The 15114-nt window shown below is 48.5% G+C and overlaps 1 protein-coding gene across 1 annotated transcript in view; it reads left to right on the top strand.

Moving 5' to 3' along the window:
- The window catches only part of P3H2 (prolyl 3-hydroxylase 2), a gene marked incomplete at both ends in the record, with an annotated part of 66698 nt that extends 64220 nt beyond the window's left edge, over positions 1-2478 (top strand). Inside the window, 2 exons of the mRNA XM_080350091.1 lie at positions 802-942; positions 2386-2478. Of these exons, the coding sequence (XP_080206217.1) occupies positions 802-942; positions 2386-2478 (234 nt within the window). The remainder of the gene's footprint in view (positions 1-801; positions 943-2385) is intronic.
- Between the last annotated feature and the right edge of the window lie 12636 nt (positions 2479-15114).

Here is a 15114-nt window from a genome sequence, read left to right as displayed (position 1 = left end):
TGCCTTGCAAAGAGTCCTTACAAAATCCTACTGGCGGAGATGCACGGACCTTCAGTGCTTTGCTCAGAGGCTGCGATGACTGGGAAACCTGCAGATCAGAGGGATGGCTGAGAGTCCTCCCTGCCAGGAGGACTGCTGAGCTCCCACCCCATCTCGTGGCCAAACGTGAAGTGATGCCTCCGAACGCATGCAGTGTCTGGCCCAGAGCAGCTCATGGTGGTGGACATCAGTGGCTCAGGCATAAGCTCCGACCTCTGCTTGGGGCAGTTTGTGAAGCTGGTCACCCCCTCCATGGTTGGACAGAGCATCTGGGCACCATGCTGGGGCTCTGAAATCTGGTAGATGCTGGAGGGTAGATTGCATCTACCTAAGACCACTGCCAGAGGGTTGATTTGTTTTTCTGCCTCCAAGGTCCTGCAGGATACCTGTTGTGGACTCAGCAGAGAGAAGAAAGAGGTGTTTCATAGACCATGCCAGGGTTAGCTCAAACCTTCCTGGAGTTATGCTGTGGTCTTGTTGTGCTGTTGCTGGTCACCTGCAGGTTTTGCAAGGACTCCATGTCACCATCTCCTTTCTGCACAATGACTGCACAGCAGGACCAAGCCCCACAACTGGTATTTACCCCACAAATTTTTACAGCCATGCCGAGCTCTGTCCTCCAGAGCAGCTCACTGAGTCCTGGAGCAGTGCAGAGAGATACCCAGTAAGATCCCAGGCCCTGAGCAATGGCGAGCCCAGCCATGGCCAGTGCATGCAGCCGTGCTGCTCCTTGCCACTCTGGTGTCTCCTGTTTTCCCACAGGCCTCCATCAAGCCCAAGTGCGGACGAATGATCAGCTTCTCGTCAGGTGGCGAGAACCCCCATGGGGTGAAGGCAGTTACCAAAGGCCAGCGGTGCGCTGTGGCTCTCTGGTTCACCTTGGACCCACTTTACAGAGAGCTGGTGAGTCCCTCCATCACGTGAGGGGAGCGGGGAATACTCAGCATCCTGAAGGAACCTGGACCATATTTAACCCCAGTGACTCTATTTTCATCACACCCTCCCCGCCGTAGCAACATTCCCATCTGCTGCACCCTGGGGACATGAATTGGTGGCCCTGGGACTGAGCAGTTTTCCCTGCTGGCCATGTTCCCGGGCACCCATGAGGCTGGGCTGGGGTGCTGAGGGGGGTGCGGGAGAGTTCTGTGCAGGGCTGGGCTGGCCATTTCTGACACCTAGTGGCAATAACTTGATGAACAGGGAAGTCCTCCCCAGACATTTGCAGCTCAGCTGCCAGTGATGTGTAGCTGCTCCCAGGTCACAGAATCACAGAATGGTTAGGGTTGGAAGGGACCTCTGGAGATGACCCAGTCCAACCCACAATGACCCAGGGCAGACAAGAAGACTGAAACAGTCTTAAAAACTTGCTTGCAGGAAAGATTTCTAAAGCAAAAGGTGACCCTTGCTCGAAGATCCCAAATCCCAAAGCCTGTCCAGCTTCTCCAGCTGAGCTACACAAAGTTCAGGCACTGTGTTCAGAGCACTATAGAAGTACAGACTCATACTGCACGTACCCTTTGGGATCAGGAGACAAAGAAATAAAAAGAGCAGTCAGACTGCTTACTCCTAATGAAAGACAGAGACAAGTTTAATGCTAATAGTGATAAAGCACCTATGTAACCTCAGTTCAAAAACAACTAGAAAGCTCACCAGAACACCTCTAAAGCAGTTTGGCAGCCTTTAAGTCCATGGGTCTGGGCATCCAGATGCCTTGGTAGAACTGGGCTGTGGTGCCTTTCAAAAGGCAACCCCCACATTCTGTTTTAAAAGCCTGCTGTACTGGCCCCTTTGATAGCAATACTGATCTGTAAGAATAAAACATGAAGCAAAACTAAATGCAGGGAGAGAGCAAACCCCTTGTGCCTTTGCCTTGAGGAGCAGGTGGGCTGTGAGATTTTTGGAGAAGTTTATTTTCAGACATGCACTTTACTGTTTCTCTGCTTACTGGTGCTAGCTGAAATTCCTTCATGCATGATGCATGTGTGGAAGGAGATCAGCCCTGCCCAGGGAGCTGGAAATCCACGTCAAGCAGAGGGAACGGGGGGCAGGGGACGCTGTGGCAGTGGCTGCTAGTAATGTGTGAAAAGGGACCAGCAATACTTCAGCTCCATGGCAACCATTGCAGCCCCTGCAGGGGGGAAGGAATTAGGTATTGAGGTGCACAGTGATCTGATTAATTTTGCCCAGCAAATTTGAGCCCAGCTCAAATCCCAGGCTGTCCCCCATCTTCTCAACTACACTGTGGTCCCTGGATGAACTGCTGGCTGTGAGATGAGCTCTACTGAATAAGCTGAGAGCAGGTGCTGAACTTCTGCTATTATGGTTTCTTCCTATCCTCTCTTGCAGGAGAGAATCCAAGCAGATGAAGTGATCGCAATGTTAGACCAGGAGCATCTAGGACCCAGTGAAATGAACATCAACCCCAAGGATGAGCTATGAACTAGGCCAAAGACTTTTTCTATTAAATATTTATTTAATATTGTTAATCTTATTAGAACCCTTCTATTTTTGTACAGAGCTGCTGTATAAATTAACAAGTTAATATGATTGTGGAGTTTCAGAAGTGCCTCTTCTGTGTTTAGCACAGCTCTTGCTGGGACCCCTCATCCCTGTGCCAGCATCTCCTTCCCTAGCACGTCTCAGGACTTATTCAGGACCACTTTACTCCCTTGGAGGACACTTTTTTTCCCCCTTCTTCAACCAGAAACAGCTGCTTCTCTTTAGCTTCTGCTAGAGAACCGTCTCAGGCGTGCTAATGCATCAGTCTTCCTGCCCCTGCTAAGTGATGGCTGAAGACCTGGGCAGTGCTGACATGGGGGAAACTGGAAGGTAAGTCAGTTAAGGCTGTCCTTTCCATCTCAGAGCCCTTCATCATTTGTAATATGCTTTCTAGGGAAATGAGCACAGCAAAACCCAGGTCCTAGCAAAATGTATATCTCTCTGCAGCCATGCAATACTGGCATTTGGGCAGAACTTCCAGAAATCACCTCCTTGGCAGGAGCGTGAGATGTGCACAGGCATGAAGGGATTGAATTTGCAGCTGACACTGTTGAAACAGGGTCTGTCGTTCATGTTCAGTCCCTTTTCTTGCTAATGGCTTGGGATGGCGTTAAAGAAACTGCTTCATATTGCAGCCTTTGAGCTTCCAGACCAGTGCTGTTGCTGGTAAAACCCAAAGTTAAAGGTCATCATAGTTTCCAGGTTCGTGTTGGGAAGCAGCTGAAAGGCTCAGGGATGTTACAGTGCCACGTTGTTGGATGGCCACAGTGTGGCTTTGTGCTCTGGACGTCCTGGCTGCATCTTCCCATCCTGACAGTGCAGAAGCAGCAGAAGTTCATGGTGTGGCAGCATCTGTTTGTTCAAAGTATTTCCGACCCAGTCTGGGGGTGAAAGCACATGTTGCTTATCACAAGGGGGAGCATGGCAGGTCATGATTTCTTTGCTGCTGTGGTGGTAAGCCAGAGCTGTGTCTAAATCCAGAGGAAATAAACTAAACACAACATCTGGGCCTATCTTTGTATTTCTTTAGCCAAAAATTAGAAGGGAAGACTGGGGGATATACAGTTTGTCTCATAATGGTACTTCTCCCTTTGGGGTTTCCTTCCCCAGGCCCTAGAGCACATGCACACACCCCTGTACTGACAGAGCATCAGAGACACTGATGTGGACAGAATTAAGCAAAATTATGTATGTGCATTTGCCTGCCTGTCCATCTCCATTGCACTACATTCAGCAGCCTAAAACACCTATGCACCATTGGCACGCTTCAGCAATTTGGAGAGCAGGTGCTGCTGGGGTGTGCAGGAGACTGGGGAGCAAAGTGGCTCCTGGTGAAACAACAGCTTTGGTGGGGAATGGTAGAGCAGCCTCCGATAGATGCAACATTCCAGAACTCAATTGCAAACGTGAACCCCAAGTCCCCAAGAAGGGGAAGGACACTGGGGTGCTCAGGCCAAGCTGCTCACCACGCTGCTCTGCCACCAGAACCTGCTTGTGGTCCATGCCAGACTGAAGCCAAGAAACAGGAATGCAGTGAGTGAAAGGCACTTTTCTTGTTTGTTTATTTTTCCAGCTCTCTGCTCTGGCAAATCTAGTTCAGAAGAGGATTTGTATTTCTGCTGCAACAGCAGAGGCAGTAGCCAATTTTTTTGGCATGCTGCAGCCTCACAGAAGCAAGTTACGGCGCTCTTTGGAATGTGCACAAAAAAACAATGAAAGGTTTTGGATATCTTTGGTATCCAAATGGAATGGTTTGACACCAAGGTGGCTTGGCCTCTGAGAAATGAATTTTAACTCTTGGATTTGATGTAGCAGGCTGGCATCAGCCAGAGCTGTCAAGGTGCACCCGCAGGGCACCCGCATCCCTGGAAAAAGAAAGCTAACAACAATACCAAATATATACTCTCCTCCTTGGTCAAATACACACCAGGAACAACCCAATGCACTAACATTTTTGCTTCCTGCTATTAGATCGGTGCAAAAGGAATTGCGGTTTTTTTGTAGTGTTTAAATTTGCCATTTGATAGTGGAATACCTTCTTAAATTAATATGGTTAGGTAATATATAATTTTAATGCACTTTTCTCAATTTATGTGGGGTTTTTTTGCTCATGACGTATTAATTGCTGTATATATTTATTTTACACTACGGAAATGATAATTTCTCGATTGGATTTTGACATGCAATGAAAAGTAGATTTTTATATGACAACCAGCTCAGTGGTTGAACCAAGAAAAACTTCGAAAGCCAAACTTGCACCAAAAAGAGGTCATGGTCACTGTTTGGTGGGCTGCTGCCAGTCTGATCCACTACAGCATTCTGTATCCTGGTGAAATCATTCCATCTCAGAAGGCTGCTCAGCAAATTGATGAGATGCCCCGAAAACTGCAATGCCTGCAGCCAGCATTGGTCAACAGAAAGGACCCAATTCTTCTCCACAATGACTGACCGCATGTTGCAGAACCAACGCTTCAAAAATTGAACAAACTGGGCTACAAAGTTTTGCCTCATCTGCCATGTTCACCTGAACTCTCTCCAATCTACTAGCACTATTTCAAGCATCTCTACAACTTCTTGCAGAGAAAATGCTTCCACAACCAGCAGGATACAGAATATGCTTTCCAAGGGTTTGTCAAATCCCAAAGCATCAATTTTTATGCTATAGGAATAAATAAACTCATTTCTTGTTGGCAAAACTGTACTGATTGCAGTGTTTCCTATTTTGATGAATACAGATGTTTTTGAGCCTAGTTATAGTGACTGAAAATTCACAGTCCAAAACCGCATTTACTTTTGCACCAACCTAATATTAATATATTGGCTCACATTGGTTATTCCTGTCTTGCTCTGTCAGTCTGGTAATAGCTGCTTCCCAAAACCCCTACGCAAAACAGTTCCACAAGGCGGCAGTGCCCGAAGTCACACCACTGAGAATAAAGCTGATGTGTTTCATAGTAAGCCTTACAGCTCCCATGCCAGCTCTGAGCTCCTCTAGTCAAGGCTTGGCCACTGCAGGGAGCAACAAACCACTTACAGGTTGGCCATTTTTTTTATACGTCCCAGTTCTATCACCACCACTGGGAGCAGTTTGGAGATGCTTGAACCCTGTCTTAGTTCCTTGTTAGTGTTGCTGTGCCACTCCTAATACTAATAATATATGCAGGGTGGGATTAGCAGGGTCGATTCATGACAATGAGAAAGAAAAAAGAAAACAACTCATAAAGGAAATGTAATAGAATTTAAAAGTATTTAAAACAACAACTGAAGTAGCTCTGTGTGTGTGTATGTGTGCCTGCTTGGGTGCGGCCCTTGCTCTAAAAGTGAAGTCCTGCGTGTGTTACTCAATGCCAGGGGATCTTCACTAGCTTTGTTTTTATTTTGACATTCAAATGGGTCTGAGCCAAGTTTGGTTTGCCCCTTGCACAAGGCTGTTGCTCAGGTTTGTGGCGGGGGGGGGCTGGAGGAACACGGTGTGTGCCACAGGCACACCTTCAGTAACAAGAAGTTAGTAATGTTTCAGGAAAAAGTACAGCTGAAATGGATGCCTTCATTAAGGAGAAGATGAATCATCACACTTCGTAATCAGGGATGCAGCAGCAGAGCCAACAACAGCGAGGACATCAAGATGTGCAAGCAATGGCTACCAGAGGTCATGGTAGCCCAGAAAGGCACCCAACACCTCATGCAGAGGGCAGGAGCATGGAAAACAACTTGTACAATAAAGAACTACTAATGGGGCCAGAAGAAAGCCTGAGACTGAGTCTCTTTGAGCTGTAAATGCTTTAATGCAAGTGGCTGCTGAATATTTCCCTCCAGCCAAAAGCTCACCTGATAGTTTAGGTTGTGCAAAAGTAATTACAGTTTTCGGCTGTGAATTTTAAATCATTATAACTAGGCTCAAACACATCTTTATTAATCAAAATAGGAACCATTACAGTCACCACATTTTTGTCAACGAGAAATAAGTTTGTTTATCCCCATAGTTGGTTCTCCAACGTGTGGTCAGGCATTGTCATGGAGAAGAATCGGGCCCTTTCTGTTGACTGATGCTGGTTGCAGGTGTTGCAGTTTTTGGTGCATCTCATCTCATCCATTTGCTGAGCATCCTTCTCAGGTGGAATTTTTTTGTCAGGATTCAGAAGGCTGTAGTGCATCAGACTGGCAGCAGATCACCAAATCATTAGATGACCTTGTGTAGTTGTAAGAAGATGAGTTTCAATGATTGCTCTCAGTTAGTCATTGTCACCTTCTGCTTGCCAGCTGTTATGCTCTTCATCTTCCAGGCTCTCATCTCCTTTGTGAAACTTTTTGAACCACCACTGTACTACATGTTTGTGAGCAGTTCCTGGGTCAAACACATTTTTGATGTTGTGAGTTGTCTCTGCTGCTTTACGACATATTTTGAACTAAAAAACCAGAACTGATTGAATTTGCTTTTTGTCTAATATTATTTCCATAGTGTAAAATAAATATAAAATAAACAGCAAGTAAGTAATGAGCAAAAAAAACCATAAATTGAGAAAAGTGCATTCAGATGGTGTATAACATAACCACATTATTTAAGAATATATTACATAACCATATTATTTAAGAATATATTCCAATATCAAATGGCAAATTTAAAAAAAAAAATGCAAAACCCACAATTCCTTTTGCACCAACTTGATAAGACTCATGGGTATTTACAAATTCCTAAATCCACAGTCAAGGCTGAAATACCTAAAGGTCTTTACGTGCAGTGGTCACAGAGTCTGATAAATGCTGATCATGCCCATAGGCATTAGCCTGCAAGAGTTTTCAAGGTGTTAATTTTAAACAACTGAACCTCACCAGTCTGGCTGTGGAGGCCTAGAGCCACGTGTCTAAGTCAGTCTGCAGCAGCTTGACTGGCTGATAACTAATGCCCATGGATTCCAAGCTGGGGCATGATAAGCTAATAAAATATGGTGTGTCTGGACCTTCTGTGTGTCCCTTATTTATTAGAGCAGAGCCTGGACTGGTTTGTCACCTTTGCATTACAGCTGCTGTCTGCCTACAAGCTGCAGCAACTTGGCCAAGGGAAAGAGGAAGGAGATGGAGTTTGCACTGAGCACTGCTCATCCCTCCTGGTTAAATCTGGCCAGAGCTAACCTGAGTATTCACAGCCAGCCAAACATCTTCCCATGAAAAACTGTCATAAAAAAAAAAAGGTTGTTTCCTCCTGTCTACACCCTTGCCCAGCCTAGGGGAAAAAAGAACAAAACAGCTGGCAGTGAGCTAAAAATGGGCTAGTCCTGCTTTGGGGAAGAACTATATTAAAAAAGGAAAGAAGCATGCATGTCTTTTGTTTCCCCAACTGCTCCTGTGCCCACACCCACAAGAAGAGCCACCTTTTCCTAAGAGAAATGTTCCTGCTTGTCTGTACATCGGAGTATGACCTTGGCCTCATCCCATGACATTGTGCTCTTCCCCAGCTGTGGATGGGCACATATATATGTGCGTGTCTGCTCCCACCACCCCGTTTCCACAGCAGACACCCAAACCCAGTGTATAAGGTGCCTTGGTGCCAATGACACCTGAAAACCAACAGAGTGCAGCCCTGCACGAGGCCAGGTCCTGCACCGTTGTCCACCCCAGGCACAGCCCTGCCTTCACTTTGGGCCTGGGGGACCCAAATGGAGAGATGCAATAGATGTCACTGAGAATATCAGGGCCCCCCCCCATATCCTCCTAGGGCACAGTGTGGCGTGTGTGGGTCACTTGTCTGTCCCCAGATCACACAGTGCACCAGCAAACTTCTGTCTCCGCAGGTCTAGTGGATGTCACAGCCATGCCTAGCCAGTATTACTTCTATCTTGTTTTAAACACATGGTGAAAGCTTGCACTCAGTTTTTTCCTTCTCATTTAGCAAAACTTTATTATTTAAAAAAAAAAATTAAAAAATCACAAATGTCAACATGTCCCAATTTCTCGCCACCATCCAACCCTGCCAAAAAGAAGTCCAGCACACCACAGGAACTTGAGAAAGTAAAACCAGCACCTCAGGGAGCTGCCTGGCCACCCTCACCTTGTTTCTGGGGCAAGGTAGAGCCCTGGTGAGTCCCAGGGGAGTGGGGTTCGGCCTCAATCTGGCTGAGGGTCTGCGTGCAAGGCTGTGGCAGGGGAATGTGGGTGCAGGCAACCACAGTGCATGCCGCGGCAGGAGCGGGCAACGCCAGGGCCCTGTGGGCAAACGGAGCCGGGCTGGCGAGTGGACACGCTTGGCAAAGGAGCAAATCAGCTAATGATCATTTCCAGGGGTGGTTTGGATGACGAGAATGGCAGTTCCAGAAGGTATTTCCTGAGGTTGAGCAGGGCAGGGCAGGGGGAATTAGTATGAGCTCAGTTTAGCTTCTACCCCTCCTTTATTTGTAATGAGATTAACAGCAGAGATGGTAGCGGCACCATCAGTCTGCTACCATGATGGGCTGAGCCGATAAGCAGCTCCTGCACTACCCCAAATGCAAGCCAAATGGCTTGGGCACATGGGGAAAAGCACCAGAAAAAACACCCCTTTTACCACATATGGCTTTTTTTTTTTTTTATTTTCAATGTGCTTAGGGTGGCTTTGCTCCCAAGTTTGGGAGAAACAGTTTGTATTGGACTGGCCCAGCTCATCTCCCAGCACAGCCCAGCATCATTATCCCCTCCTTGCAGCCCAATGGTGGCTGCAAGTGCTGGGCTAAAGGCTAGACTGTGCTTTGTTGGTAAGACCCAAGTCCTCTGTTTGCCACCAATGTGCTTTGGGCAGCTCCAGTGCAAGAAATGAACCTGGTTGGTTTGACTGCAATGAAGGAGAAGTTGGAAAGAGATGTGAGTGCCCTGCAAAGCAACTCCCAGCTGCTCATGCTGCTTTAACCGGACTGTAGCAAAGCTGGAGAAGAAACTCTCCTATGTCCCCCCGTCCCCATCATAAAAAGGAGAATGGGACCCCCAGGTAAATTTTGCAAGGATTTCTGTCTCACCAGTGACAAGCCTGTTCAGGGCAAACCTTGAGCCACCTCTAGCAGGAGAGTTTTGGCTAGAAAACTACTGGAACAAATGCTCTGCATTTTTAAAGCCTCATATTAATTGTGGTAACCAGACATGCAGAGGCCAAGTGTGCCCATCCAGGACAGGGGCTCCTGGGGCTGCTGTGGGGTACCTTGGCATCAGGTTCATCCCTGCAGGGCTATCTGCAGTGACTGGGCACACCTGAGGTGATACCCGAGCCTAACATCCCCTTCACAGTGTTGTTAGTCACTGGCCACATCGCCCCACACCAGAATGCTCATGAAAACCCTCTGTGTTGACATGCATTTCTGCATGAAGCCCTTCTTATGGAACCCCATCACCGTGTGCCCATGGCCCAGGGTGGCCAAGAGCCATGGGGCAGAGGATTGCAGGGGGCTGGTCCTACCACCACGTGGGAAAAAAACAAAACAAAACAAAACAACAAAAAATAACAACCCACCAGCATCTTAAAACCAGTTTGCTGCCTCCAGGCACCTGGGGGTTGTTTGTTCATCTCCTTTAGTTTCAAAACCTCATGTGAGAGGCTGGGAGCTGGCATTCACCGCCCTGGTGGTGCCAGCTTCAAGATTGTTTTATTTGATTTGCCGGCCAAATTGGGTGGATGGGTGGAGACTGAATTTTCTCCTTTATTTTTGTTCTCAGAAAACCCTTCTGGCCCTGGGTGAGGCAGAAGGAGCTGAGTAGTTTCATGTCTATCTTCTCTGTGACAGTTACCTGCCTACAGCAGCGGGGCCACAGCCCAGCTCCTCCAAGCAGAGAAGCTGGGTGCAGGGGGACAGGCTCACTGGCTGAGTGGGGAAAGCCCTCAGCCACTTCACACGGCATTTTTTAAATGTCCCTCTCCAGTTGAGCACACTGGAAACAGCTCTAGTGCAAAGCCATCCTTCCTTGCTTCGACCAACAGGTCAAAGGAAAAATGAAGCCTTTAATAGGGGCAGCCTGCAGCACTGGGAGAGGATGGGGCAGGCTATGAGCTCCTCACCAACCATGGGGTGATCACCGAAAATCCTGGCCTCGTAGCCTGGCCTCATTTCATACAGCTGCAGGGAAGGGGTTTGTCACCAAAGGTCCCCAGGGAAAGCCCTGAGCCATGTGCAGTTGACACCCTGAGGTGCTCTGAGCAAATACTTTCAGAATAACCATCCCCACATGGAAATATGGCCCCGAGGGCGACTCTGGAGGACAGGACAAAGGACACAGGGACTTTCTCCCAAGTCTGGTTGTGTCCTGTGCTTCCCTAGGTGACTCACCTGGCCCTTATAGAACCTTTAAAAGCAAAGCAAGACCGGGTTTTTTTTTTTCCCCATCTCAGTCATGGCTATGAAGAGAATGATGTTGACATGCATCTTCCAGAAGCTCAGCCATGGGACACCAATATGTCATGCTCTCCTGCACCCAGCAAACTGCCAGCTACAAGCCCATGGTGCTGTCATCAAACATTCCTGGCAGCTTGGGCTTGCCCACCCCTCTGGAGCCACCTGAGAGACTGGGGGGAAAGCAGATGTACTCCCACCAAACACAGGCACTGAGGAAGCCTGGCTGATGAACACACAGCCTGTCCTGCTCAGCCAGCACCATGCACGCTGCTCCCTCTTTGCTTGAACATCTACACCAGGAGCTGCAGCACTGACCCAGCAGTCACAACCCACACCCTGCCAGTGTCCCGTAAGCAGCCTGACCGCGGGGACTGCGTGGCTGAGAGCTGCTGGCACGCCTGCCCACTGCGAGAGCTGCAGGGACCAATTGTGCTGGCTGGAGCTGCTGGCATCACTGCTTGGGGGGCATCAGGCCAAATCTACAAATCACATTTGCTCTGGGAGCGTAACGAATCTTTAGTGGTTCCCCTTGAGGTGGAGGATATTACATCCTTTCTCCCTTTTCAGACTAATTGCACTGAAACAAAAGGTGAGGTATGCCATGTCAGGAACATTACCAAGACTGCAAGTCCTCCACCCAGCAGGAATAGGTGGGAGCTCTGGATGGCACGAATACAGATGCCAGCAGCTGGCCTCCTGCTCCTCTTGCTCAACCGCTGGCGCCACCAGACAAAAGATAACAAACACCTCTTCTCGTGATGAGCCTAGAAGCTAAATTTCCAGGTCAGAAGATCCTGATCGGTAGCTCATGCTCCAGGCTCTGCAGAAGAGCTGCCATCCCTCAGCACCTCTTTGCCCAAGCTGTGCACACCACGGAGCTTCACACACATGGGAGACACAAGTGCTGCACATCACACCTCCGACACTGCCTTGGGCTCTCCCCTGCTGCCTTCAAAGTGTAAACTGCATCTCGCTGCCAGCACTTCCACTCTTCCCAAGGGCAGACATAGCTGCCGCTGATTTCTCCTAAATACCTTCTAGTTTTTAGGAAAACTCAACAGGACTCTTTGATTTCCCCTTACTCAGCAGCTCTGCAAGTCATTATTCACCATGCTGCTGGGCCATGGTAATCTGAAGGCAGCTCTGCCTTGCAGACACACTTGATATAAACAGCGATACATGCATCACCCAGACCTTCTCGCTCCCTGTCATGCCCAGCCACCCTGGTCAGCATTGCTCTTCTCTCACTTGCAATGGGGGTGCTCACAATCAGCTAAAGCAGCATGAATGGGAAGAAAATCAAGCTTATGAAATTTGCCTGCATTAGTACAGATATTTGTCTTGGGGACCCTTTTCTGCAGCCTTACTGGCCTGGCTGTCACTGATTTGGCTGTCTCAACCAGATGAAAGCATTCTCAGCAATGTTCCAGATGCCCTGGGTTAACCAGGCATGCAAGGATTAACCAGCATGCTCCTTGGGCCCAGCATCACTTCACATCAAATGGAGCAGAAGGAAGGCCCTACTCTGCTCCTCTTGATGATGTGAAAAAGAGTCAAGCACTGCTGTTTGTGTTTCATGTCTTCCCAGCCAGACTGTCTGGCTGGGCTTCATCTCCCATGAAATGCTACAGTAACTCTGTGCTGCTTCCTGACCATGGGGACACTCCTACAAAAAGAACAGAAAAATAATAATAATTTAAAAAAAAAAAAAAATATATGTATATATATATATATATAAATTTCAGCCTGCTCTCTCTGCCCCTCAGATCTCTCCAGACAGCAGCTGGTCACAGCCTGTGTGGGACACGGAGTGCCTCTGCCTTCACCTCCTGACCTGCCCATCTTCAGTGGCTGCTGGCATCCCTGCCAGGGCTCTCAGTCATGTCCAATTTCCTCACCTGCAAGGCAAGGCTGAAATAATCTGAGACAGCTGCTGCCCATGGCCTGGCAATAATGTACTCGCCTTAATGCCTCCTTGCTAATATTTTACCCTTGGGTGAAATGATAAGGTTCAGGGCCAGGTGGAACACGTTCAGCCATCCCTTCTTTGGGGCAAGTTGAGTCACTCCTGTTAGAGTTGTGCAAATTAAGTTTGTGTGTGGTTTTGTTGCATGTGTCTTTACCATGAGCCTTTAACCTCCCTGCCCGCTGATAGCTCCTAAACACTCCTTCCTTGTGTTCAAGTCACTAATTAAGCAGAAATTAAAGCTAGATTATAAACTATAATAGAAGTAACTGTGTTGCTACCCATAGCACTTAAAGCTAGAAGAAAACTTCTACAGGGAGAGCAAAGAGCAAAGTCTGTGTCCTCCAGCTATCACTCTCAGAGGCAGGCACCACCCCAGGCTGCTCCTCTATAAGACAGAAACGCTGCTCAGGGCTTTCAAAGGATGTTGTAGGGTTGGGGCTCAGGCCAGAGCCTAAATGCCAGAAGAGAAGGGACCAGCTGACACACACCTGTGCTCAGGGCTCGGTGTTTGCTCAGCACACAGGAGCTCTGCATTGGCCTTCAGAGGGCCAAATACTGCCCTGGGGAAAGGGTGCTGGACTGGGGCTGGGCTTCAGATACATGGGTATTGTAGCACCTTGTAGGCACCTTGTGCTGGAGGTGACCCATCAGCTTTTGTTTCTATAAAAAACACTTCCATGAAACTACCTGTGTTCACGTTCAGGTTGGCAGCTCTCTCCAGGTTCAGCACTGGCTGTTTGACCGTGTCCTTGGACTAAGAAATCGATGCATTTATCTCACATTTCGCCATGGCGCATGGATAATTTGATGCAACTGCGTAGCCACCCAGGCCTTCAATTAATCAAAGAGTTTTTCACACAGCACTGTGCAATATTTTGTTTCCTAACATCCCTGCTACAGAGTACTAGGATCTGTTGTAACATTTCTTACCCAATTCCAGCTCCGAGTGCTACACAGCCAAGAAGAAGATAGATCACATGTGTAGAAATCTTCAGCATTGTCTCTAGAGGAGATTTCCAAGGAATCATAAGCTGAATTAATCAGAGGCTCACAGAGGAGACTGAGAAAGCAAAACAAAACTAAAAACAAACAAACAAAACAAAACACACCAAACCAGCCAACAAAGAAAAAAAACCTCAAGAAGAAAATAGAAAGAAGCTGTATATTCCCAGGGATACAGTCTAGGAAGCTCAGGGAAAACTTAAGGAAACCAGAAGCACTCCTAGAAAACTGCAAAACACCTTGCCAGAGTTCACTGCCCCAGGACAGCTGAAAAATCTTTTGCAAGGAACCAACATTTTCCCTTTCAGACCTGTTCCTGCCCAGCTTCATGTTGCAGCTGCTGATGTTGGGAAGAAAAGTGCAGGTAAAGGCTGGAGATGGCAAAGGAAAGTGCTTGAAAATGCTCAGACTGAAAAGAAACACATGACAAACACTTGTCCACACTTGAGAACTGGCCATCCAGCTCACACCTTTGTGTGCAAACGAGTGGTTTGGGCACTCTTCCCACAGGTCTCCTTGAAGGCCACCTCAGCTGAGAAAGCTGGGCTGGGACCTGGAGGTCAGGGTAGGGGTGAGCAATGGGGGCACCTCGCTGCCAAGCAGAGAGCCTGCATGGGCAGAACATGGCCCTGGTGACAGATCCTGCACAGGCATTGCCAATGGCTGCCAGCACGGCATCCACCCCACCTGTCAGTCAAGGTGGGTGTCGTCCTCTCCAGCTTCTCCTTTGGAGCTGCAACCTCTCTCCATGGCACATCCCTGAACCATGGTGGGTGCCTGCCCAGTGCTGGGGGCTGCTCTCACATTTGGCCTCCCCTGGGGCAGAACTGCTTGTGGGCCAAACGAGCAGGGCGAGTTTTTACAACATGCAGCAGCAAACCAAGCCAGAGCCAACAGCCTGTGGGGAGCCCCAGGGGAGATCTCCCCTTGCGTGCAGCACCCTGCGGAGCCACACAGGTGCACAGTGGGGTGCTGGGTGCCGCAGGCGGGTCGGTCCTGGCGGGGTGCCGGGCTCCCCACCCAGACTGGCTGAGCTGGCTGCTGTGGCGGCGTGGGAGCCCAGAGCCGGCTGCCGGTGCTCCAGCCAGGTGCTGCTGTGGGAGTTCCTGGCTACAGCATGTACTCCCTGCAAAATACCTGGTGATATTTTCTCAGCTGGAAGAAGAGATGTGTATCGCTTTGGCAGGGATGGCTTTTGCAGCCAAAGTTTTGTGTGTGTGTGTGTGTGTGTGTGGAGGGAAGGTGGAGCACCTCTCA

Source organism: Nesoenas mayeri (genome assembly GCF_963082525.1).
Source record: "Nesoenas mayeri genome assembly, chromosome: 9".
NCBI lineage: Eukaryota > Metazoa > Chordata > Aves > Columbiformes > Columbidae > Nesoenas > Nesoenas mayeri.
This window is presented reverse-complemented; position numbering and strand designations above follow the sequence as displayed.